This window comes from Dermacentor silvarum, chromosome 5, assembly GCF_013339745.2.
Source record: "Dermacentor silvarum isolate Dsil-2018 chromosome 5, BIME_Dsil_1.4, whole genome shotgun sequence".
In the NCBI taxonomy this organism is placed as follows: Eukaryota; Metazoa; Arthropoda; class Arachnida; order Ixodida; family Ixodidae; genus Dermacentor; species Dermacentor silvarum.
The window spans coordinates 10,914,041-10,941,921 of NC_051158.1; the positions used below are offsets into that span (position 1 = coordinate 10,914,041).

Consider the following 27,881-nt stretch of genomic DNA (forward strand, 5'->3'; position numbering starts at 1 on the left):
GCCAGTCTTCCGGCTACGAACTCATTAACTGCGACAGCAGCATGCTTTCACAGTGGACACCACTATCGTCCCAAGCGGCGCGGTGGTTAGCGCATCCTATTCACAACTCTACATTGCCGCAGTGACATCAACAGGGATGTAGCTTTTTAATCGCCCTATGGCAAAAGGGAGGAGGCTGCCTGATGACGACGATATAACCACAGTGACTTGACGAACATGGCTGCCGTAGTCAGTGCAAAGAAAATGAGGGTCGTATGAAAAACTGCTGTCACAGTAAAATGACAATTTCATGTACTCATTACATCCTCTGCAAGTCTCTTCTTACGTTCAAGTGTCTGACTGACCCCGGCTGGCACGTTTATTTTAAGGTGCAACTATGGCCGCAAACAAGAACATACACCTAAATGTTATCATCATTTCATATACAAGCCGCATGATTGTAAACAAACTGGTATTGCGCAGGCAAAAGAGCAGACCTTCGCACTTCTTGTCTTGGTCGCTGTTCACTAAGGGGGTAATGTGGGCTTGCTGCTGATCCATTGCGAGCAGTAAACGCATAGAGCGTTGCGGACAAGGACAAAAGAAGTAACAGGACACGCTTGCCTCTAACTTCCCGACAGTTTATTTTGAAGCTCGTGAGACGTTCTTATGATAGCCAATGAGTTCGCTGCACGTCGCTGTTCCCCGATTTGAACAACAGCCTTGGTCGAGTGACGTTTGAAACTTGAACGCTTCTATTATTCTTGTCTCCCAAACAAAATAATTCGAGCCAGTATATAATGCTTTCTAAATTTTAAAATGTTATATGCCTTGATGGTAGGTGGGGGCAGCGCAGCTGGATCTCACTGACGTCATGCTTTGCGGCTTGTCTGCAGTAAAAAAATGGCTACCACATTGAAGACTCCTTTATTTTTCGACATGGTGTTCAAACAGATTCAGCCATCTTTAAAAATGTGTATGGAAATTGCGTATACAATGTGAACTTTTGATTTGACTGAGCCGAATTCCTAACGACATTCTCGTGATTTTCCGAAACAAATATCTGAAATAAATAGAATGTGCCGCCTGAGCTTCGTGTTCAAGGTAGTAAAAGGTCATCTAAGCAGCCGAACTTCTGAGTACGTGCAACTTTCGTCGGCTTATGCTATCGGGCAACGCCACTTCCTTAGTTTTGTACCATTCAAATATAGAAACACTGTAGGGTGCCACTGTGGCAGAGCAATACGAATTAGATGAATTCCAGTACATTCTGTGATAGCTGATGCCTTTAAAAACTAATGTTATTATGTTTCAATGCTGAATACGACTGTATAGCAGTGGTGTTTGCAAAAAATAAATACTTTCGTTTCATATTTATTGTTCATCTTGCCTTTTATACATAATCTATACTACTCTGCTATGGCTGCTATGATCAGAGTTAGAACTATTCGAAATAAATAAATAATTTTAACGTTATTATTGTTTTCCAGCTATTCTTGGACCAGATTCGCCACCTATTTTCGCTGATAGTGCGCTTATCTCGAGAGGCCTATTCGCTTGTTGGCGTGATCTCATCTGGTAATCCTGGTGCAGGACCATGTGGCAAGGTCGGCGCCGACAGGCTAAATGAAAATAAGGTACAGGGGCGTTCGTAGCAAGCGAAGGACGTCTACGTTCAGAACTTGCGCGAGGCAGAGTAAGTAGCAATCGCGGGACTTAGTTTCATCGTCGAAGGCACGCGATATTATCGTGAATGAGTTACAGTTGTCAGCTGTTCGTAAATTTTATGTAACCTCATGGCAGCTTCTTCTGAACTCTATGGAGTGGCGCAAGCTAGCAATGTCATACCCTAGATAGCCTTATCCTGCTGCTGGTGTTGCGGCATGTTACACCACATTGCAGTTGGCGTGTACGGTGAAGTTGACTTCAAAAGTATAGCTGCGTTGGGGCTCGCCATTAGTTTAGGCGGTTCGGTTTGTTCCATAAGTTATAGAGCTCGATCGCCTAGCAAAAAAAAAAAAAATATTTCGACTATAATTCTGTCAGGTTTCGAAGAGCGAGCGTTAAGAACTGCTTTAGCTTAAGATTGCGGAAGACAGTTTAAAAGATTGGCTGTATTCGAGGAAATACGTTGAACGTTGCGAAGAGCGTGAGCGGCGCCTCCGTAAATTATAAATAGAAAGGAGGTGTAAAATAAGGCGTCAATACACAATACACACTATATATATATATATATATATATATATATATATATATATATATATAGAGAGAGAGAGAGAGAGAGAGAGAGAAAGGAAGTGATGTGCGAACATCGCGAAGGAGGGAACTTGGGTGTTTAAATATACAACACCGACAAAGCGGCGAAACGCTGTTCTGCTAAAAAAAAAAAAAAAAAGAGGGGGGGGGGTGCAGCATATACAATGAATGAGATAAGGATGCACATATAAAGAGCAGGAGAGATATGCGAACATCGGCAGTGTGAAGAACCTGGCTGCCTGTGAATGCAGGGCCCCGAACGCGACCGAAGGCTCGCTTAAAAGAAAACACAGAAAGATGAAATAGAGGGCTACAGATAAAGTGGATAGGTTGGGCGCCCACGAGGCACGTCTCTGTGCCGAGCCTGGAGTCACGTTCCGGCGTTTTCTCCCCGCGGTGTCGCTGATGCGCCGACGATGTTTTGAGAGTCCTTCGTTGCTCGTAGGGATTCCCGAGGGAAAGAAAAAAAAAAGAAACTGTAGGAGGAAGGCAGGTCGAACGGCGTGTTTGGAGTGTGCTTGTGCGTGAGCGGCGAGCTCCTTTCGCGTATAAGAGCGATGCGATCCTTTGCTGCGTCGACCCCTCCGCTGTATGGCTCCGGGTACGTGATGCATAAGTAAACCACCCAACCCCGTACCCTCACCTTTCTACCTCCCTTCCAGCGATCGGCGAGTGGAGAAGAAACGTGTTGTCTCCCTGCGGAAGCTGGAAAGAATAATAGAGGCAGAAATAAGTAAAGTGAGACAACGCAGCTCGGAGACTTCTGCGCGATATTTTTTCTTTGCTCGTTTGTCTTTCTTTTTATCTCTATTTCGTTTCTTGGTTTAACGCTTTCATTCTTGTTTTCCTTGCGGAGCTGGCCTGCAGGTGGCACAGCAGAGTGCGATCAGTATAGGAATCAGGGTTCGAGACGGTCACCCCACAAATGAGCCATCGTCGAAGTGGACTTCCCATCGATGCTATGACGCTTTTTGTCAGAACAGACCCTCGCCCGGCAGTTGCGATTCGAAGATCGCTTTGAGCCATAGATATCGCGTTGGTGTCATCGCGGATAGGGTCGTTTGTTTGGCGGAGAAAAGGGGCGTGATGTCGATCTAATGTTCTAGACGAACGTGACAGTCGAGTTAGAGCAGGAGGAAATCTGAGAACACGCGAGGCATGAGCGGGGGGAACCTCGGAAGGTAAAGTTTTGGCTCTGGCATCCATGGGGCACGCATCGTATAGAGCGTCAAACTTTAAACCCTTTCTTTTTTCCGATCGGTATGAGAGAATGTTATTGGCATTCACCCAACGGAATTCATTGACCACGCTGCTGAATTGCTGCTCATTTCGAGTTTTTCTTTTTCGGAGTAGTTTCAGATTTCAGCCGCCCATTGATGGGCTACCGGATATGTGGTGCGAGGGAGACAGCGTTGACAAAAATGAAAACAAACCTGTGCACATCTTCTGATCGTTATAAAGGGACGTGAAATGCTGTCTTTCGCCAGGTTTGCAGCTATTTACTATATAGACCTTGCAACGGCCAGATGGCGTTGTCACTACTAGCTGTTAGGGCTAAGAGAATGAAATGGCACACACCAAATGACGGGAAACACCTGCGCGACCTACTCGCTTTGATTTCCTTGTTTAGTTTTGATAAAGTCACGGTATAACCTAATTTTGCCTCATATTTTTTTTATAGAAGTCGGGCGTTATCCAAAGTTTTTTAATTGTTTAGTTAGTGTTCAGTTTCGTTTTTTTAGGGGGGGGGGGGGAGATTCATGTAATTCTTTCTTCACATTCAGGAAAATGTTATAAGCATCATCAGCATTGAAAATCCGGCGAATGACACACGGGCACTCCAAACACCTTTGAACTAGGGGACATCTACCTCAACGGCGTTCATGCGTGGTGACACACGACAAAGACGTATCTCCTTTTCAGTGATTGTTCCTTACGGAAAGGGAGATATCTGAGCTCCTTTATGGGCATGAAGCGGTAACTTCGTACGTAGCTCTTAAACAACACAAAGCTTGACGAACACAATGGTGCCTTTTTATTAATGTTAGTGCTTGCCAAAATGCTTCTATAGTTATCAGTGACGTGGCTTGACCAGACACACCTTTTCTTTAAAGTTTTGTCAGTCTCAGTTGAAGGCAGCAAAGCCTTTGCTGCATTGCTTACTGAAAACACATAACGGAGACCGCGTCATACCGAGTGCCAGCGGCTGAGGCGGGCTGATGAGGGGTCCTTCAGCGTAAAGCGTACGGCTTTAGCCAGAGGAAAAGTGCAGAGCATTATCCGTATTAATGTACACAACAGACTGCAATGCATTTGTATCCATGATGTTCAATCTGACGGAAGCCCAATCAAATCTTGTATGCATCAAGGTTCTGTATTGGGCCCCCTGCTGTGTTTAGTGTATGTGAATGAGTGTTAGTATTCCCACTACTGGTGAGCTGTTAATGTAAACTGATGACACGAGCGTCGTCTTCTCCCGGGCTGACTTGGTGGAGCTCGAAGCGACATCAAACAACTGGCTGTGCGAATTCAATCTATAAGTATCGTCTAACAAACTAAAAATAAATGTACAAAACACAAAATTTATGTTGTTTTCTCCTAAGTATAAAACAATAGATTACGCGTTAAAACGTCATTACGGTGGCTCATTACTTGATCTTGTTGATTATCATTTCTTTTTAGGCGTCTATTTTCAGTCTAACTTATGCGCGGCACATAAACAACGTTAGAATAAAAGTCGCAAAGTCCCTTGGCATGCTTAACCGTTCACGTGATTTGTTACCAACCTAAAGAAGGAATTGTATTTTTCTACCATCCATTCTCATTTCAGTTATTATGTGTTGGTGTGGGGAACGGGTATTAGAACTGACAAGGATTAGCTTTCTGCGTTACAAATGAAAGCACTTTGACTACTCAACTAAGGATATCACATTGATACGTCGCCCTTTAAGTCAAAGCATAAAATTCCACATATATGCCTTGTATATAAAATTAAGTTGTCAATGTGCATATATTGTGAAGTATCGAGACACTGCAGTGCCTCTTATCGTCTGTTCCTAAGCAGGAACACTGGCCATTAATTGCGCAAGACGCAGGTAGTTGTAGAAAGAGCGCGAACAAATTATTGAAGACGAACAATGGAGTATCAAAGTATGAATTCGTGTAATTAGCACCCTGCTATAATTGAATTGACACAAACAAGTGCAACTACACAAAAATTTGAATTCCATGTTCACTCACTTATCAATTTAAAAAAGAAGTCCAGAAATATGTATGGTCAAGTTTGGTTACGGCTAAACGTGTGTACTGCCGTCTCTCATACATTTTGAACTTATTGTGACATTTGCCTACTTTGTTCATGTTATAGTTTGCTGTACAGTGTGTGGTAAGAGTGTTTACTTATGTGCGTGAAATGTTACTATTAGTACATGATTATTGTGTAACCGGAAATTCTGTAATTCTGAAATTTTTGTGACAGAGCTACTTGGAAAATGAGCCTGCGCCCTAAATTCCCGTGCAAACGCGCGTGAGCACAGAACAGCAAAAAAAAAAAAAAAAAAAAAAAATCAATTGATGTGCCAACTATCCTTATTTGCAAAAAAAAAAAAAAATGTTTGTTCATTTTGTAACACGACTACTGTTGCTGTTGCGCCCAGCTTGAGCAGGACTCCGTCAGGAGGTTAATCACCTCCTATTGTCCTGACCCGCGGCCAATGTCTTGCATTGTTCAAAAACTAATTAACTGAATAAATTAAATGAATAGAAAGCGGGGTTACTTCAAAGGACTTTAGTTTGCCTGTGTGTCAAAGGTTTAAACTTGCCTCAGTATAATTAACTGGACATCAATACTGCTCTTGTTTCTGAAGTTGGGATTTTTTACCATGAAGTGTATTGGAACACTCAAGTCACGGCGGTAGCGGCGAGCGCGGTAATCAGTCGTCCAATCTGATCTCGCGGGTCAGAGTCCATCCACTATTTTATGCGTGTCTCACCGTATGCATTCCAGAATAATCACCGGTGCTCGAATACATTCTATAATGTGTATGACGCGATTCACTTCGCGCGCGCCATCTGATTAAACGCTATGGAATCGCTATGGAATCGCTATGAAATCGGTGAAAATAATGAAGTTTCGCATACAGTAGGCACGTCTTGCGTCGAGAGTTAGCTGGGTAGCAGTGATAATGGGCGAAAAAACGGTCACCGGCAAAAAAAAAAACAAAAAAAAAAAAAACAAATGTGTACGCGTGTCAGTACTAAAAAGCAGAGGCTAACTGAGGATAAGCGCTGCCACACAAGTTTGCGATGACAGGTAAAGCGGCAGGTTTTTTGGAGCAAATTAGGAACTAGCGCTGGTTAGGAGACGGCGCAGCGGTTTGAATGTGCAACTAAAATACCAGTATTCTGCTTTAATGGTATATGTTGTCAGGGCTAGATGGTTCATTCATGGGTGGAATAATAAGGGCAAACTTTAGACGTGGACAGTGAGACGGACAAGGAACAGACGCTAACTCGCAACTGAATTTCAGTGGTTTGGATATTGGGCCATTACACCAACACATTATGCTGGCATTTAGTGGTCCTGTGTGCGACCTAAATGTCTAGGAGTACCACTGCATGCCTACAAGTTCAGTGCACATTACTGGAGAGAGCGCGTTCCAGCCCTCCAGCGCTACACAAATACCTTTGTCTCCCACCGCCTTCCAATATTTGGAAGAACAGAAGGCTGCAACATGTTTTTCCCGACCAAAGCTTAGTTTTCTATTTCTTTCGAGTTCTTAAATGCGCAAGGCTTTACATTCAATGTTCTCACATAATTTTTCAACATTCATATGGTCTTCCAGTTTTGAACCTATGAGACGCGATAGCATTTTTCGATCAGTGAGTGCTGGAGGGTTAGGGTTAGAGCATTTGTATGTGCGACAGTTAGCCTCGCGGTTTTTGTTTTTCCGGGATGGCTCTCATTCTATATTATGAGCCTTCTTGCAGGTTAACCTGGTTCATGTCCTGCCGGAATTGGTGGTGTCTTCTAATTTCCTTTCTAGACCTTGTTTATTTGGGTACATGAGTTAGGTTTATTTTTCAATTTCTTTTATAACTCTTCGTTTTTCTAAAGATTATTTGTTCACTGTGTCACGAAAAATTTTTTACAAAGATTTATTATCGATTTTGTTGCCGCCACCGCCGTTTTATCGATCAATATACATCAGATTTCCAGGACATGTTGTACGTGCAAGAGTGCGAAAAATGCCAGTTCCCCTTTCTACAAAAAATTTTTGTTTGCAAATCACACTGAAACCTTGCCAGTTAGAACATCGCTTCGGAAAAAGAATATTTTCGTTTCGGCAATTAACTGTCGCCTTTGTAACGTGCCTGAAGCTATTGAACACTCTTTTATTGATTGCAAAGATTGCATTTTATTCTGGGATGTCCTCCATAGAAACTTGTAGAAATATCTTGATCTAAATTTTCACAATATCCGATATTTTGTTTCGTTTGATGACGTGCCACTCGATATGTGTTTACTGACAGGCCTTCATAGCCATGGAAAACTCGCATGCAATACCGAAATGCAGAAAGAAAAATTTCCTCGAAAACACATTTTTCGCAAATTATTACGTACTTAAAGGACATTTACGATCAAAAGGAATGTCAATCGGATTGGTATGCACTTTTGATTTGGTGTTTAACTTCTCCTTTCAAGTTTTTTTTGTGATGGAAGGTGTTACTTTGTGTGACGTTTTCGTTGTATGTACTGCTCGTCGACCTGTCATTGGCTATGACCACCTGGTGCTCGTAAGATTGTAAGTAATTCCTGTAGATACGTAACTTCATTCACGGCAATAAATACCATGTAGAAGAAGAAAAGTGCAATTGTGGCCTAAGGTTTTGTGCACCCGGCTGTTGCGTTAGACGACAAAGGTTCGATTCCCACATCGGCTACGCATTGTTTTTCAAAGCGAGACGAGATAGGCACCTGCCAGCGCAAAGAACGAAGCTCCGCATTAAAAGTGTATTTAGGGCGAGGTTGGTGCCTGTATGTGACCCCGGCTACTGCTCTTCTCTGACATGGTAGTTGTCCTCATTATGTTCATCACACACACACACAAAAAAAAAAGAAAGCACAGGAACATTCGCGTGCTCAAAGTTCGCGAGCAATAATATATAAATCTTCCCAACATAATTGTTAAATAATATAAATGTTCTTGGTTTTTTCTCTGCTCGTATTGTTGTTCTTTTGAAATTATTCTTGTTCTTTCTGTGTCCCTTGTGTCGTAGCACGTCAGCGTTGGGCTTGGAATGTGGCACTCAAGATTCAACTGCCTAAACGCGATGTTCATTCATGTGAATCAAGCGGCGTTACCTGTAAGGCACAGCGAATCCTGATACTGCTGTATATTGCACCGGTTTTTAACCTTGAAAATCCGAAACCGGGATGTCAGAGGAAATTACGTCGTGAAATTCAATAGGGACCCTGCGCCTCTGTTTACGATAATTGATAGCGCGTACATTATTATGAGAAACTAAACACGCTTGGAATTGTCACATGCTTCCGAAGCAGTATATTGCAAACGTGTGGTCCCTAATTAGCGATATCGAATTACTAAATGCATATGCACCCTTCCTATAATTTTTGCTTTTTCTGTGTGTATAGGTCATGCGCGTTTCTAAGCTGGCCAGAGCTCTCCAGAGGGCGTGGTTGCCTATTGTGGTGTATTTTCGCCACCAGTAGCATTCTACTTGGCTTCCAGCTAAAAAAATGTAAAAATGTCGAGAAAGGATGCTGTCTAGTTCTTTAACAGAAGTAATCACGCTATTGTAGCTCCAGTGCCTCTATGCAATATTGCGGATGAGTCGTCGGCGAGCAATACGTAAGGGCAGTCCTGTCCTGGAGTGGGCTACGCGGAGTCATCTGGGGGCAAGCCAGAAAACGAGGAAGAGCTCGGGCAGAAAGCTTTTTCGCTGTCGCGGATACTATTTCTCGTTAATGTGAAAGCACTCGTCGACATCAGCACTAAGCCTGGAGAGGCTCTGCGAGTGCAATGGCCAGGGCTCGTCGGGACAAAATTCGCCTCTCGTTGTCTTTCGTGGCGCAGCATACATAGGTATCGTATTATACAGCCTCTCTCCTCGTTCATCTATTTCTTGTTTTTATATTTCATTCCTTTTGGTGGGTTGGTTGCTGCAGATAAAGTTTTGAACGCGTTCAGTGGTTCACTTATGGGGATGGAGCAACAAAAACGACGCAGCCAGCGGTTCTTTTGTGCAACGACGAGGCTGCCGATTACAGCAGTTCATGTTAGTCAATTACGTGTTTGTGGGTCGTAGGCAATTAAAAGTAAGAAAAAGAACATATACATATAGATAAAAAATTGAGACGAAATTCTAGACTGTGAACTGTCCTGCTCTCACGGTAGATTCCTAAGATTTATTTTCATCACTTTCGTACTTTTTTACCGCTGAGCTTTCAAAGTGATGAAAATTTATCTTTTGCTAAATGACTTCTTCATATTAAATTACAGCTTGGCATAATTCATCATATTTATTCTGCTTCAAACTCTTCATCAGTTGCTCTTTTGTAGAATTGCGTTGCTTACGCGAGTCGCTGAGGTTCGGAGCTGCAAACATGGATTAGTTAGAAGCTTTGTCTTCGAGAAATGCTGTTTTCCTTTCAGTCGACGTACAAACCAGCCCGCTACTTAACTCGCAGCTCGTCTGTAGCAACAAAGAAAACATCGTTCCTATTTCTTGCATTTTCTGTGTTCTCGTTTGGTTTTATCAAATGTTAATTTTGATTACAAATGTTACATTCCATGTATTGTCACAACTAATTAACTTCTTTACACCCCATGCGCTAATATACGTACTTATGGGTGATATATATATTTTACTTGCCTCTCTCATAGAAGCTTTGCAGCGCTGCGGCAGGGGGCCAGCCATATTTGATCACGTGGGTGCACATCGAAGAGGTAGCATTGTGCTTGAAAAGCACGGTCGCGGAGCAGCCGTACGGTGGCGATAACAGCAATAATTTTCGAACACATCATTAAAAGGCACGCGTATGACCACTGGGTGGTAGTGTTGCAGCAGGCGGGTTTAGCCCGACGTCTCAAAGGAACGCAATGACCAGGCGTATCTAACTCTGGGCCCTCACTCGTAATGCAAGCTCGTAATGGGAAGAGCCTTCTTTTTGTAGCCTATAAAATAGCGTCTTCTTTTCTCTACCCAAGTGCGGGTACAGCCACATAGGACACAAATCGGGGAGGCCCAGTCTTAAATAACCAAGCTTGCGTGTAGGCGGTGCTTAAGTTGTAACGCGATGAAGTATTGGATAGTTTTTTCGCGAATGAGTCCTTTGACCGCACAGGGTTGATGTGGAGCTCTGTGGAGCGTCCCAAAATGGTTACGGATTGCGTCATTAGTTTGCTGCGAGTTTTTCGGGGCCCTTAGTTTCAAAACGTTATGCAACACAGTGATAGATAAGACAGTGACCCGTGTCCCGTGCATTAGGGACTCGTTAAAGACCACGGGTGGACAAAATTAATCCGGAGTTCCCCGCTATGGCGTGCCTCATAATCAAGTCGTGGTTCTCACAACTAATACCCCAGAATTCAATTCAAGAAAAGGTAGTCTTCGACGGGGTTACGAGGAGTGGTAAACAGTACTAAAAAGTCGTGCAGATTCTTGTAGGAGATGGTTTCTTTAGCCAATCAAAAAATCGGTTTACCAGCACCAAGTATTGGCTCACGTAAAGTACTCATTGGCGGCAACGTCGCTGTTTGCTGTCCACGCCATGTTTACCCGAAATTGCTTTCGCGAGCATCATGTAGGCTTCTGGTTGAACTAATTTGTCGTGGCTGGGAAACTGTTTTTAGAACATCACGCAGAAAACGCGATACCTAGGAGGCCGCTGCAAAGAGTACCACAAAAAAAAAAAAAAAAAAGATACAACACTTTCTTTTATTCTTTTGTTCGACGTCTGCTCATGAACACGATGAATCGCACGGCACGAAGCGATTTAGTTTTATGCCGTGCAATTTGCGGATTTGCAGTGACGCTGCCCCACTTTCTCATTTTTAATAGCAATGCCCGAAAGCATCTGGCGGCTTTCACATCGCTGCATAGTTTTGAGGAGATGGGTTGTAGAGACTATAGGAGCGAGAACAGCAGCGGATAGAGAGAGAGAGTGATAGAGAGGAAAAATAAGAATACGGAAAAGGCTGAATGAAGCATGAAAAGCTAAGATCTCGGTGAACCCATTGGGAAATCAGCCGGAGTTACCGGAGTTGGAGGTGGAAAGGAGGGAGGGGGCGGGGGCGGTGTAGCAGCGAACGAGCAATCGCCGCCGCTTACAGCTTGCGGGCGATGCAAGCGTGTCTGGCATTTTTTTTTTCGAACCCCCGTCTTGTGCCGATATTGTCGTCGCCGCCTAAGAAACAAGGCCCGAATGGGGTCGGCACCGTCGAACAGCTACGCTCTGCGCTCCAGAAACCGTGCACCTCGTGTACGAGCGACGAAGATTGGCGATGCTGGTTGTGTACGCACTTTTCATAAGTACTTTGTTGCTGGGTTACTCGGCCTTGCACGGCCAGGAATGGCTCCTCAGCGTAAACATACCGATACATGGATGCACTTCCTTTTGTTTTGCTAAATTAGATATACACACGTTCTGAGTGTATATACTGCTAAAGAATAGAAATCTTGGCAAGTGGATTACGTTCACGATGTAGCAGCGCAAAGAAGGAACAACACAGCGCTTATGCGGTCGTGTGTCCGTTCTTTGCGCTGCTACATCATGAAGCAAGACTTAAAAAATTTTATAAATTGTGTTTGTTTATTGATATGAGAGAGAGGAATGAGATGGGAGTGGCAGAGAGGTTAACCGGAAGAGAAGGTTCTAGTTTGCTACCCTAAACTTGTGCAAGGCTAAGACGAAAGAGAGTCTCAAAGAGTAGCGGTTAAAGAAAGCAAACGTGCAAAAAATATCTGGGGTGAGGAATGGCGAACAAAACTAAAAACGCGAAAAGCACCGAGAAACACTGAAGGCAGTAAAAGTCACGAACATTTGTGAAGCTGCGCACACTGCTATCTTATAATACAGCCACGTCTCTTTAAAAAAGAAAAAAAAAAGCGGCAGAATCCATCTCACGATGACTGTTGACGTTGCATTGAATCAATATGGTGACATAGCGTATTGCCACTGTCGAAGCGAGTTATGAGGCGTGTACTGTAGTGGGATTCCTCTTTCACGCTTCCCTAAGAACACTAGGCGGCATCTAGCGCCGCCGCCGGAAAGCCTACGCGTGGCCTCCGAAATGCATGGCGCCGAACGGTGAGAAACGCGCTATGCGGCGCTCCTCTGTCGCGTGTCTTTCTGGACACGCTGCGCCATCTTGTGGCACAGCCGAGAAGTCCGCGCCTGGCCTCCGAGACTAGACGCGTGGAACGCCGGTGCCTGCGAACGCTGAGCATTGTTCGCTCGCTTGTCGCACACCCAGTGGCACATACTCAGTGATCCAAGTTGGCGAGAGGTTCATTGAAGAGCGGCGCATACACTGTGTATTTACGGCGCAGCCTGCTAATGCGTCGGGTTGCTGTCCTTGAGGAGCCGTTGTGACGAGGGTACGATGCCGCTGAGCACGGGAGACAGTTAAGGACCTGTTTCGTCATCGTTATGCAGCACATCATAAGTGGCACATACCTAGTTACTCAAGTAGGTGTTAAGGATGTTCATTGAAGAGCGGCACACACTTACTGGCACTTATCAGTGACCCAAGTTGGCACGAAAGATGTTTATTGGAGACCAGCAATTTCCGAGGGGCACATACGTACTCAGCTAGTACTCCGAGTCGGCGGCAAATACTTTTTTCGAACAGCGGTACCTATCCAGTCCCGTATTTTCAGTGACCCATGTCGACGTGACAGAGGTTCGTCGAAGAGCGGCACGTACACATCGCCGCAAACTCGGTGACCCTAGTTGGCCCGATGGTTGGTTTCGAAAACCGTTCCCCCAGCACAGCATCCTTATGTGCTACCCATTCGACCACGGACTACCCAGTGATCCAGGTAGGCGGAAAAACTGTTAGATAGAAACGTACACAGATACAAACATAGCTCCCGGAAAGGGCGTCAAGTACCCCAAGAATGCTAATGCATTAAGCGTTGTTAATAACATCGATGCCTTCCTGCAACGTCGATTGGAGCTGACCTACAGATGAACCACATGCGGACGTCGTCTGAGTACAACGCAGACCAATCGGAAGTTTTTGCGGTAAAGCTGTCGTTACGCAATTGAAGAGAAATCGGCTAAGTACGTTAGGCTGCGGTACGTCCGGCGTGAAGCTTTGATATTTACCTTGCCTTACATTGGTTTGCAACACATTTGACCTGTTACTGAAAACCTGGAACATATATCGCAGGGATCGGCCACGTATATACCAAGGTCTAACATACTAACAAGAGCATGAGCCGCCGTAGTGGCTTAGTGGCTATGCATGGCGTTGCGCCGCCATGCACGAGGTCGCGGGCCCGATTCCCTTCCGCGGCGACCGCATTTAAATGAAGGCGAAATGCAACAACGCCCGTGTCCCGTGCATTGCGTGCAAGAAAAAAAAAAAACCCTAGGTGACCAAAATTAATCCAGAGACCTCCACTGTATCTACGGACTATACAACCAGCTATGCCATTACAACAACTTTCCCGCCAGTTGCGCTGCAGACGTCACTGACTTCTTGCTTCGCGACGTTATCTAACACCACGGCGCACTTCAAGTTCTCACTGATCAGACGGTAATTACTTGCCAAAGTCATCGACACTTACTTCGATCATGTGCTGCTAGACGCAAGCTTACTATTAGCAGACTTGTACGTAACGAATTGCACGCAATTAATTACTTGTAATCAAATGCATTTGTATCTTTTTTAATTTAACGAATGCATTTTTAAGTCCCTAAGAGACGCTGTAATACCACTTACATTTTACAATTACCCTTACAATACAATTACAACCAGTTACTTTATTGACGGGGCAAGCCGTAACAGGAGACGCCGCCTTTAGCACTTGAATTTGGAAGGGACTACAACAGTAGGATACTCGGGGTGATTGTCCAAAGTGGCAGCCTCGTGGAAGCGCATAACTATTTCGATAGGCAAAACTGCATTTTTCGCACCTCTCGTGGAGGCGCTTTCAAGCGGCATCCATAGACGGTAAAAGTTGCTACTCATTTCTTTGCTTAGCGCAGTCCATAATTTCTCTCATATAGACAAGCTTTTCACCGTTAAACGTAGATGTGTCTGCATGTAGCGCCACTCATGCACACACATATTTTAACGCGAAAGCGTTAAGGGCCCCGTGTCGCAGAAAATCCGGCGTCGGCAACCGGCGTGCGATGTCGGCGGGTGGCAGAAAAATAATCCCCAACCATGCAGGCCCTCCGAATATATTTATGCATATGCCACGCCTTCATATATGACGTGCGAGTTATATTGCCACACCATTCTATCACTAATGTTTCTCTTACCTTGTCTCACACTCTTGACAAAACCATTCCTCGGAATTTTGAGAATGACAATCCGCAAACAAATGTCATGAAACAAAACAGCCACAGCGCATGCCTTTATGTTAAATATTCTCAGACTGAAATATTAAAAGTTCGAAACAAACACGGGAACCTGAAAAAATGTAATTTCTTTGGTGCGGTTGTGCACTATCTCCGGGATCGGCCCACGCAAGAGGCTGCGTTTCTACCAGAAAGCTCGCCTACGTGCATAGCGTTCGCCGCCAGGGTTTGGCAGTAATCATTATGGTTGCATAAGCTGCAGTCGTCGGGAACCATGAGAAGCAATCGGGGATCTTTGAATGCTATCGCGTTCCACTCTTAAAACGAAGCTTAAGCATCCTCCAAATTTTTGCGATTGTAACGCGCAGTATTTCGAGGGATGAATGATAAGCTGCTATATCTTTAATTACATTACAGATTTAGCCACTTTTGCGATGAATGTTAACTTATTTCGGCATCCCTTACAATTCTTCGGTTTAATTTGAAATTTTCAGCATTTCTCTACCAGGAGCGTTTTCTCCTCACCCCAAGAATGAGACGCTACGTTTCATGAGGATCCAGACGCGAGCATTGCAGCATTGTGGGATCACGATATCGTGCGTAAAATCTTGATATGCTACACATCGTCATTCCTTCCAGCGCGCACATCGAGCGGGTTTTCAGTGTCGCTGCTGATGTCTTGAAAGAAAAAGAGGCGTGAGGAACGATTAAAATTGTGAAAGAACACTCGTTTAGTGAATTTAAACAACGTTTGAAGGGCTGCAAGAACGCACTAAAAGAGCCAGGCCAGCTTGTTTTACATATTTACGGTATTCGTGCAATATTAAAGCTCGAAGGAAAGTGACGTAAAAGTAGTCGATTACTTTTCAGTAATTGCGCAGTTACTTTCGTGAGGCAGTAACTGGTAACTGTAATGGATTACATTTTTATTGAAGCAATTTGTAACTGTTATCGGTTTCTTTTTCTGTAACGTGTACAAGTCTGCTTACTACAATCTACCACCCTCAAACAAACGGTCTTACGGCTCGGCCTGAACCGGACAATAACTGATATGCTGACGATGTATGTTTCCTCCTCTCATAGAGACTGGGAAACTGCTCTACCATTTTTGAGATTTGCTTATAATTCCTCGCGCCACGACACGGCTGGCAACTCACCCCTCTATATTGGTCCGCGAGCCGACCTTGCCTTTTTCGAAACTCTGATTACCATCACAGTCGGCTCAGTTGTACGCTCGTGATGCCATAGCCGCGGCGGCCCGAGCACGCCATATTGCCCGCCTTTGTCTCTTCGCTTCACAGACACGCCAGAAGTGCCGTTACGACCACCACCAACCAGGTGGTCTCCATCTCGGCGTGTTGGTCTTTCGAAGAAGCTCCTCTCGTGACACTCCGGCCCTTGCCGCATCCTCCGCCAGGGCGCCACCGCACCTTCCCCTCCCTCTGATGTCATCCATGTCATCCACCTCAAATAATACCTGTCTGGAACCTGTGAGCCGCACCAATAAGGCGCTTCTTCTACCGCGTTTAATGTCCCAGTTTCTATTGAGAGAAGAGGACATGGGTGGTGGCCTTGGAGACGACGATGACGATTTGGTGGTTGCTCTTCTACGCATGTTGGCTCAGCCATTCAAAGCCATCTATAAATACACCTACGCTTCCCGTAGCAATCTCGAAAGACTACGATTTTTTATATTTCCACAGCTAAGTTCATGTTCGACGCTTGTGATAAGGTACGGCATCCATAGCTCAGCGCTGCTACAACGGTGCAGCAGCGGTACGTACACCGCAGGTTGTGAATATGAAATGTTTATATGACATTACATTGTTAGAGATGATAAGGTACAATTTTTAAATTTCACAATGCTAGAGTATATACAATTATAGGTATGTACGTCACTCGACTTAATTACTGAATGTTCATCGCTTAATTTTTCATGGTTTCGACCGTGTCTTGACTGGTGAGATCACTACTTGTTTCACAGATGGATTCACCGGTTAAAGCGGAGCAAGCCTAATGTGCGTCATTGCTGACATCAATGCGCACTTGTGGAAGAACCTAGGTGCGCTGAGCCTAGAATCTGAGAGCGGATGTGTCGAACGATAAGTGATTGCACATTGTTTCATTGGTGCTCTGCTGGGTCTGAAGGTTACACAGAGCGCTATCTGGGCATTTGATATCAACTGTCCGCTCCAAATGTAGTTCCAGGTCAGTGTTTGACACATTGTGTTAGAATGCACAGCCTTCGGGATCGGGCCATGAAAACGGTCAATGTTCGACATGAAAAACCGGTCTACATTCGACAAGGACGCTTCGCATTAGTAGCGAGCTGCACAGAAAGAGAGCGACACAGCGCAGGCGAGATAGAAGCAAGAACAAGAGCAGCGAGGCGCAGGAGAATGAAAAAAAAAAAAAAAAAACATTGTTTCTGCACCGAGAACTGGAAGCAGTTACACGACGGAAGGACTGCGTCCCCGAAACAGAAATGGTCCCCGTTCACGGTACAAGTACACGATCGGTTTCGTGTCTCAGTGATGAGACACAGAAGAATGCCACGTATACACTTCTCCCACGTCAAAGGGGGGAGACGAGGGGACGAGAAAAGTGTACGAAGGAGGGAGAAAGAGGCGAACGACGCCGGGAGGAAAACACTCCTGCTGCGTGGCTCGTCGCCTGGCTTCGACTCGACGTTGACTCACCACTGGCATCCCGGGGCGCGCGAGGAGACGAAGGAAAAGTAAGGAGCGACCAAGGAACACGAGAACGAGCAGTGAGCACGTAGCCATTCGGTGCACAAACACAACCTGGAAACTATCGCTGCTGCTGCTTACTACCGAGCGGACTATGGCAGACGGTGCCCCCGGCGTAAAAAAGCATACGCGCGCTTAGCGATTGAACACAACACGTCGAGGGGGCAAACCGGTGAGAGGCGGCAGTATGTGTCACAGGCTAACCTCCATAGCCTCCCATCTCCGGCGTTTCTAGCATTTTTTTTACCTTTGTGTATGGTTTCCAGCGCGATGCGCGCTACAGAGACTATTGACTTAAGAGATCGGGACACCCTGATTCCTATCGAACCCGCCTTCCCGCTTTATGGCGTTTCCGACTGATTGGCGTGCTCGGGATTCTCCGTGTGCGCCCGGCGAAGTCAGCGGTGTCGGAGTGCGTGGGATGTTGGGGGGTGGGAAGCTGGCTGCCGGATGTCGAAGGAACACAACGTGCCGGCGTTGTCGGGCGGAAACGGGCGCCGGCATCAGCGCGCGTTAAACGCCGCAGTTCAGCTAAAGCCTCGGCCTCCGTTCTTTTTCTCGTTGCGCTTTTTCCCCTCCCTCTTTCTAGGGATTGAGGGATTCGGGAGAACGGGAGATGCTCGCTGCCTGTTGCCATGGGGACCGAGCTGTAAGGGCCGTAAAGAGAACGCGCCGCAGCCGCCGCCGCCAATGACATGGGGCGCATCTTTTCTTTTCCGATGGGAAATCCGGGCCGCAGAGGACACGTGCTTCTGCGTCTGTCGCGAGCGGCACGTGAAGCGACACTGCGTGGCATGCAGCGTCGGGAATTCATAACGGGAAAGACCGTAGACAGCCACGCGGCTGGAATTATGGACGCGTAAAGGGGGGAGAAAATGGTGATTGAGGGGACGGAAATAGCAAAAAAAGTTTGCTTTTTATTGTCACTTACGTTTTATGGAATGCAAGTGACAAATCATCAAGTTATTTCAACGGTTGGTCCTCGAACGATAAAGGTTGGGGTCACCTGTTGAAAAAAAATTAATTGCTGATTTAGATGTATATGCGAGAGAATTACCGAGACAATCTCTTTGAAGGTCCATGATTTGAACCGCATTCACCACATTGCAGAGTGTTGTTCAGGAGCTCACTCTACAGTGATCAGGAACAGACCACTGTCAGTTGCACTATACGTATACTGTGATCATTTTGAAGCTTTCCGGCACTTTTAAATATTGTCTGCTGCAGATAACATAATTATAGTCCTTGAGGTGGATTATTTAGAGAAGCCGACATTACTTGCACGAGGAATCAAACCACATTCAATCAATTGAGAAAGATAACTAATTAACTTCGTAATTAATTTCTTTACGGCAGATATTACAATTTACGAATTCACCTCTACCACGTGACCTACGTGTACCCATACTACGTCACTCACTTTCACACTTCACACACATACTTTTTTTTGCCGCTTTGACACTCCTAATGGTACTGCATTAAAACTGAATGCTTCATTGAATGCTTCAGACTATAGAATTGGTGGTAGAACTTGGACAGGATGGGCTATTTACTTGGTGGTTAAAATTGTTGATTACCAATTTCCGTAGCGCCTCCTTGCCAGCGCTAGTTTCCTATAGGCAGCGAGAAGGCATAGAAAAGCTTTTGGTCACAAACCATGGTTTTAAATTACATGATTACGGATCGGTAACCCTCGTATCTTCACGGCAAGACCCTCTTATCTTTACGGCGATTTTTTCTCGCTCAATCACTCGTTGTGGTCTCGGTAGCACGAGTTTGTTGAACACTGTTTGCACTAATAGAACGTAAAAAAAAAAAAGAAAAAAAGAAAAAGAATGCCACTAGAGCAGATGAAGAAATCAAAGCCACATCAGGCCATCTGGCTATTCAGTGTAAATCTGGTGGTTTGGAGGAAAAACAAATCCGATTGTTACAAGGTGTGACAAGACAGTGTGCGAAATTATGGAAGAAGACGAGATTATAAGACTATTCAAAGCACGCGCGTTAGTTGAGTCTTCGCTTGTGTTATCGGTCAGCGCACTTCGTTTTCTGCACGTGAATAGTGACTACGTTCCTCGATGTGGTCCCGTCAGTCCCGAGATGCCTAACGGCTTATCTCTTACACTGTCCGTTCATTCCTGTGCTTCGACTTGTTGCACCTGCGCATGTACTATGCTGGTCTGCGCGCAATGGCTGCTGAGTGGCTAGTCTGCGCTCCAGTGACATGTGTTCTCGAGTCGTTGTCTGCCCTCCACTCGATGGGGGCGAAATACGATAACACCCGTGTACTTGGATTTAGGTGCACGTGAAAGAACCCCAGGTGGTCAAAATTATTCTGGAGTCCCCCACTACGGCGTGCCTCATAATGAGAACGTGGTTCTGGCACGTAAAACCACATAATTTGATTTTATTGCCACGCACTGCAGCAAAAAGACGGCTGTTATAGTTCCTGGGTGGTGTTTTGACCCAGTTCGGTTTCAAATGGGCAGACGCTTCCCAGCTTACTCTCTCTGCGTCGCAGGTGGCGTGGTGGCCCGGTACCAGGCGGGCCGCAAGGTGTGGCCCTACATGATCAGCATGGCGCTGGTCTACATGGTGACGCTGTCCCTGTTCCCGGGCATTGAGAGCCGCATCGTGTCCTGCCGCCTGGGCACGTGGATGCCCGTGCTCCTGATGGCGCTCTTCAACGCGGCAGACTTCGTCGGAAAGGCGAGTGGCATCGCTGCATGCGTGCTCGGTGGACCACCCAGGGTGTTCAGAGTTCTCTGCTACGGTGCTCCTCGTAGCCTCCGTGCTACCTTAGAAAACCACTTCCTTATCACGCTACTATCCTAACTTTTGACCAAAAGTGGGCAATTTTTTTTTTTTTTTTGTGGCATGCCCTAGAGTGGCATTGTTTACATCGTGTTAGTGCCACTACCATGCGGCGTGAAACAGGATCAGGAGCGCCGATCTCATCGTTCTCACTTTTTTCGCGACGAGCTAAGTGCATCGAGAAACTAAAAGGGCCATCTTTACTCAACCTACCGAACAGTGGTTTTCGAATTCGATTCATCGGTAAATTCAGCCTTTCTTCTCTGCGATGAAGCCAACGAAGCTAGCTGCAGGTACCGGCAGCGCCATATTTAAAGACCGCAGTTGTCAACACATCTTAAAATTTTCTCCACCAAAGTTTACGGCTTTCTCCACGATAGTTTACGGCTTTCTGATTGCGCTGTCTTACGTAATTTGTGCAGCTATCTACCAGGAATATAACAAAACACTCAGACGAAATCGGCACGCCCACGGCATTGCAGCAGCTAGTTCAATAAAACGAAAATCATTTTTTTAAAAACGCGCGGGTGAACACAACTCGTCCAGGGAGCGGAATGTGTTAAACCCCATCAATGGACTTAAACCATTCGCCTCTATGACCAGGAGAGGCCTTAATAATTAATGTGTCGACTGTACAGGTGTCACTAGAAGCATGGTGATCCGACGAAACAATGGAGAAATGACGTTGACGAAAATAACAGGTCGCATTAAAAGTTTGCTCTACAATTCGCAATGATGTATAACGGGTAAATACTCCGAATATCTGTAGGGGACCCACCACTCTGAATATTTCGGTTTCTTGAATTCATTGCGGTCGCGATTGCAGTTTAGATTAGCGAGTCGGTAAAAAAATTTACTGTTTAACACACAACCATTCAGTTTAAAATGTAACGTCTTTTGGATAACTATACTCGATCGCAATCGAAGAGTTAAATCCAAGCTCCTCCCACGAAACCCCCCTGCACCGGTTTTCCGTGCCCTAAAAAAGTTCCGGCGGAATGCCAACATTGAAAGACAATCGCCTCCACTTATGTCACGAAACTAAGCGATCGGAATTGGTCGGATCGGGAACGCAAATTCTCTTTGAGTTGGATAGTTGTTTATTTGCCGCAGCGCTTTTAACTTTTCACTGAATATAGGTTTGTTCCCCGATGAGCACTGAAATTTCACGCGGGAAGACCTTTCGTCGGAGCTATGCGTTACTATTCGTGTGTATTATAAATCATGAAATTTGACTAAACCACACGTATTGTACGCAATCATTAAGGTTACTTGGGAAAGTCCATTGTTATTTAAAAAATACTGGCACATTTCATCGGAGTTGTAAATACTCGCACCACATGTTTCTCGCCGTAACAGGGTGACACTTAGCGAACAGGAAGAAAGTTGAGAAGCACACATAAAATGTGTTAATTTTATACTGTTGTTGAAACGCTGGACCTGGCATCATTGACAATGTTGTGACATTATGACAGCGAAATTTGCTGACGTCATGTAGCAATGAGGCTATAGGTATGATGACGTTGCTCATACAGATAAAGAAAAAAAAAAGCACTGCGTTTGTTTTTTTGTGGTATTAGAGCAAATTATTCAGGCTGTTCTGATGAATGCCTGTATTGTTTCCAGGGTACAGAGGGCTTTGACATTGATTTATCGCGATAAAAAAATGGAACTGTTGTCTATACCTTTTTGATATTGGCTACAGTAAAGGCTGTTGCCCGATTTCCACTGAGTGGCACAGCGATTTACGTCGTTCCGCGACCGCTGCGCGCTCCCCGGAACTTGTTTTCCTCAAGTGGGTCAGGCCGGAGTGATCGACGCCATTGTGGACAAAAAAAAAAAAAAAAGCAGGTTCTCCCCCGTTTTGTGCAACGTTTAGTCACGTTGCGTGTTTACCACGGAGTCACTTCCCACACATACAATGGGAGACGAACGGGAACAGTGCCTTGTGCGCAGCTGGAAATAAAGCAAAATTGCGCGCATCATGTGCCTCTTTGCATAGCAATTAATCGAAACGTATCACGAAAGCTACACTTAACGTAGACCTCAGCAAGCGCGTTCGATCTGCCGTATTTTTTTTTTTTTTTTTTTTGAGCGATAGCTTGCGTTGAAGGCGTTCTGACGTCAATGTGACGCACAAGCCCGACGCAACAACAGGGACACGTTATACTATTCTAGCGAGAAATCCAAAAGCAGCACCAACATACACTGTAAAAAATAATTTACACTATTAAACGTGAACAAGGGTGCAAATTGGTCTATTACTCACATCCGTACATCCTCTTCTGGGTGTAAGGGTGTCAGTTAGATTTACACCCTCGTTTACGTTTAAGTGTGTAAATTATTTTAGTGTTTGCTGAACCCCGTTGAGGTAACCTAAAAAGGCTTCGCAAAAATATATATCTCCCTTCCACTCCGTCGAACAGCGAAGCTGTGTTAGTTACACCGAGTGTTACATGTGCATGTATTGCATGTGATGCACTTGCGTAAGGACAAGTAAACGCAGATCTATAACACGAACTTATATTAGAGACGATCTTGGGCTACCTCAACGCGAAAAACTTTGCCTGTCTGTCACTCTATTCAACTGCCCGGCCAAAACCAACCAAGTTACTAGCACTGGTGGCACGGGGTCATACATGTCAACATTATGCAGCGCAAAGGAAACCTCAGGCCTATTTGAGGCAAAATATATGTACATAACCGTGATCCGAAGCGTTCATTTAATTAAGAATACACATTGGGCTGGTTTTTACGTTGGTAAAGGAAAAATCAACGCGGTAGAAATGGTGTCGAACGCTTTAGAAATGGTGTCGAAGAGACGCTACGCGTTAAAAACAAGCCGACTGAAGCCGCGGTTCCGTAGCCGGCTTTAACCCATTAAGTATCAAGAAAAATCTACCAATTACATTTTGCAGATTTTTTGTGTGAGATTATATTTTCACACTAAGTACATTCTCAAAAATTCATGAGTGCCGCTTTATTCTTTGAAACGCTACGATAGCGTACTTTATAAAATACGCTGCAGGCCTTTGTAGCAGCAAAACCTGATGTAGGTCACCATATGTACATGCTAAATTTTGGAGCTTCAAAGAACAAAAAGCTTGCAGCGAAGAGTGAAACAAACTTTGCGTAAGCCCTCATAACCTTCTGGTAGCAAAATGGGCATTTTAGTGGAAAATATTATTTGCTGGGAGGTGTTTTTACTATTCAAATGTGCAGCATGATTTCACGGGGAAGGAATTTGGTGTTGTTTTCAGAGGCGCGCGCGATGAAAATATAATATTGATGCAGATCTACACGTACTAAGGAACACAGCACATTTCTTCTTTAATTATTTACAAATGAAAATAGTACTGTACTTTACGTGATATCTTACGCTGAAGGCAGGTTTTTAAAACTAAAGCAATCAGCATTTGGTTCAGTGGTAGTTGAAACATTCAACAGACTGGTGCCATCTCCTCCAATAACAGTCTGTTCTTGCATGTCAGTCCTGTTGTATGATTTGGTGGGCAACATTTTCGATAGAATTTACTGACCTTTCAACAGATGGCATCTACGTCTACTTCCTTTTTGCGGGTTGCTCTACTTTCATTGCATAACTCAACTCAATTGGCAGATGAATATAGACCGTCTTTGTTGGTTTCTATTTCCTCCCACCTATTTTCCGATTTGTAATAAAATTGCTGCATAAATAATCTGTCAATTTAAATAACCTTCATATGATAATTAAATGCATTTTATTTATTTAAATTTAATGCAGCACTGCTCGCTATTTTATTGACTCTGAAGTTAAGATCGTCATCTTTCTCGGCAGCAAGATAGGAACCAGGAGGAATAATAGGAATCTTGATGTAATACTTAATATATTTTTACCTGCAATGGCCTCTGAAGTGTTTGTAGTCAGCAAAAAGTATTCACAAAATAGTGAGCAAAAAATAATGGTAGAAAAGCAACTATGTGTGTTTCCAGAACAAGCACACCCCTCTAGCGTACACATAGGCCCAGTGTACTTCACAAAGTACACCATACGTTTATTTTCTCGCGACGCTATAGATAAGTATTGTATATGAAACGTCATGTATGCATCGTTTACGCCATTATTTTCTAAAACTTCCACACACACCTCAGCTTCGTGAAGCATGTGATATGCTTGATAAAAAATAAAGAATGTGCATGCACAGCAGCACCTGCTATGTTCAGCGCTTCTCCAAGTTTGGCGATGAATAAATCAAATACATCATGGAGCTGACAGAAAGACTACAATGTGGTCGTCTTGGCAGGACTCTTTTTAGCAAAATGGCGTACTAAGGAACACATCATATTTCTTCTTTAATTATTTACAAAAGAAAATGGTACTGTACTTTAAAAAGTACGCCGGTCCTTAATGGGTTAAGCCAACAGTACTAAAATGTCCAAACAGATGGTGCGAGAACAGGGCGAACGCGGGAAATTTGAATTGAATTCAGCAAAACCTCCGTTGTATCCATCATGGGAGGAGTGAGAGGTGAGGGGAAGAGCGTGAGGGATGGGAGGAGGGAGAAGAGAGGGTGTTACGTATCAGGGGCGGCAGAAGACTGGTGTTTCGATGTCATTTGCAGCGAAACAAGGAGATATGCGGCCAATTTTGATATTGAAACGTTGCGAGGCGAGAAGTGGCAGCGACTTCCGGCGCTACTCGACGAGTGTCTCTGGTCGAAACCTGCCGAGCCGCCGCTAGAGGCATCGGCTGCACTTAGGGACACCGCGCGCGTCCGGCGCGAACGCGTGGAAACGCGGACGGCGTTGGCAGCATCTCTGCACGTTGCGCGTTATCCGTAGGGGCGCGCCACACAGAAACACGTTCTCTTACTCGCGCCCAGCACGGCTTCTCATTGGTCGCCTCCTCCCCCCAGACGCGACCTCTCATCGGTCGCCTCCTACCCCAGCGTGCCTCTCCTCCTCTGCTGGTCACGTGACCTGCCCTCCCCCCACGCGGCTCTCATCCTCTCCTGGTCACGTGACCTGCGTGACACCGCAGGTCACGTGACCTGCGTGAACTGCGCACCCCCGACCTACAGCAGCTCCGGTGTTTACAAAAAATCACAGCATACCACGAAGTGAATGATGATGAGTGGGCGAAGCACCGGGGGATCATTCTGGTAATCCACAGCTACGGACGAGAGATAAAGAGAGCGCGCGTCGGGAACGAACGCCCTTGTGCACCGATGATGATGATAAGTGGTTCTTGAGGGAAAGGGAAAGGTTGGCGCTATCTTCTGCAGCCCTTGAGGGAGCACGGCTCAGCGCCAATTGTGCACCGCAGCGCCCCTAGCTATGGACGAGAAAGAAAGAGAGCGCGCGGCGGGAACGAGAGAAAGAGAACGCGCGTCGGGAACGAACGCGCGGGGGAGGGGGGGAAGGGGGGCGACGTTTAGCTGCGGCACCAAGTGCCTATTTATATCAGAGGCTCCGGCAACAGTCACCAACGCCGCAGGCATTTTGAGCGAACGCGGGCAAAACGCCGACGGCGTCGACAACAGTTCTGCGCGTTGCCGGTGCTGCTGCATGTCCAAGTTTATACAGCTGATAAAGCTAATATCATTACTCCGTATAGCTCTCTACAAATTTGCTATCGCAATTGATGCTTCGCCTTTCAGGTGAAACTGCGACAACTTTTTAGGGGCGAAGCTCCTTAGGTTAGGGTGTGGGTCTGTCCCTACTCTGTAGTATGTAGTAGTAGTAGTCGTAGTAGTAGCAGTCGTCGTCGTAGTAGGTAGCCACGTCTACTTTTATGAGAAAAAAAATTCCGAAAGTTGTGTCCGTAGCGGAATCGAACCAGGGATCCCTCGCTTCCGAACGCGCGGCGCTAACCACTACGCCACGAAGCGCACATGGACACACGCACCACGATGGCAATAAATACCCAACATTAACGAAAGACTGCGCGTTTCTAACGCGTTTGTGCTAGCGCGTTACGGCCCGTGTAAGAAGCTGGTGTAAGACGCTGTGGCCTCTCCGCCTTACCCCCGTATTCATAAACGCTGATGGCGTCGGCAAACGCGGTGCACGTTCCGGCATGTGTAAACGGCTGCGTAAGACGCTGTGGCCTCTCCCCCTTACTAGAGAGTACTGCACGTTTCTAACGCGTTTGTGCTAGCGTCCCCTTAAGCGGGAGATGGTGCAATTATAATGAAGGGCGCTGTTATAAAATAGGAATGACGTCACATATGGCGCGTGTCATTGGTGGAAGTCAATCGTTCGATTTAGTGCGGCGAGACTGGGCGAATTACACGGAAGATTCACGGTTTACCGATGATTCCCTCCGGAGCTTCGCCCACTCATCATCATTCACCCCGTGGATATGCGGTGTTTTTTTTTTTTCTCATAAAAGTAGACGTGGCTACCTACTACGACGACTACTACTACTACGACGACGACTACTACTACTACATACTACAGTGGAGGGACAGACCCACACCCTAAGGAGCTTCGCCCCTAAAACATGTTTCGTTTAATTTTGAGCACTTACTATTGGATGCACAATTATATGAAACGTAAAAAGTATCAGCTGGCCGCTAAAGTTGGAGGCCAGACAACATTATCACTCGCTTTGGAACAACTTGTCGTCTGTTCTTGCTTTTCTTCGCTTGATTTTGCATTGTAGGTGAGTAAACTTTATTGAGAGATGTAATATGGGTGAATGAAAGCCTTTTATGTAGATTTTACTATAAGAACGCATTATTTGTGTAGCCATATCCACGTTTTAGACGAAGCCTCGTTCAACACCAGCCAACACAAGCCTCGCAGACACATATCCCGTCATTCCCATGAGGGGACGGCGCCCTTTAAGAAGCTCGCATAGACGGTCGCGCCAGTTTACCCTCTAGGTGTTATAGTGAGAAACTCTATGGTCGGCCCATCCCACTGCAGCGTGAGAAGTTTCGTACTTGCAGTCATACGCGGGGACTAGTGCATGTAACTGGAGAACCAGCGTCCCATTGTGTCGCTCGAGCAAGCGATGTAAAAGGCGCGCGTTCATTTTCTTCTTGCTTGGCCGACCGATGGCGGTCCATTCGGAGACTTTGTAACACAAAGATTGAGAAAGGTGCGCGGCAATGAATATCCCTATAAATTCTCAAAATTCTTCATTCATTGTCTTTTTCATTTAGGCGCTATGCTTTGACGGGCCGCGCATTTATTTGCTCGCAACAGAAGGACAGCGTTGGCTTTCCACGGGAAAAGAGTGAAGAAATCTTCGCAGGCAGCGAGATGCTAGACACGAGGGAACGTACTACCGCTAACACAGTCGCCGCAGAAAGTTCGCGGGGAGGTCGTCCTTCTTGGCCGTAATAGATCATAATGACAAACAAATGGATCGTCCCGGCCCGGTGACGGTTTATCGTCGAACTGCTGGGAAGAGACTTCCAGGTTCCGAGAAGCTATAGCGGTACCAGCCAAGTGAGCAAGAATTTCTCCGCTGCCAACACGCCGAGATTAATGAGCCGAGCGGAGAAGCATCCGCGCTCCTCGGCATTGCCCGG

The 27,881-nt window shown here is 45.6% G+C and overlaps 1 protein-coding gene across 1 annotated transcript in view; it reads left to right on the forward strand.

Annotated features, from left to right (window-relative positions):
- The window catches only part of LOC119452752 (uncharacterized), a 98,990-nt gene that overhangs the window by 13,574 nt on the left and 57,535 nt on the right, over nucleotides 1-27,881 (forward strand). Inside the window, exon 3 of the mRNA XM_049667358.1 lies at nucleotides 20,066-20,253. Coding sequence (XP_049523315.1) covers nucleotides 20,066-20,253 — 188 coding nt within the window. The remainder of the gene's footprint in view (nucleotides 1-20,065; nucleotides 20,254-27,881) is intronic.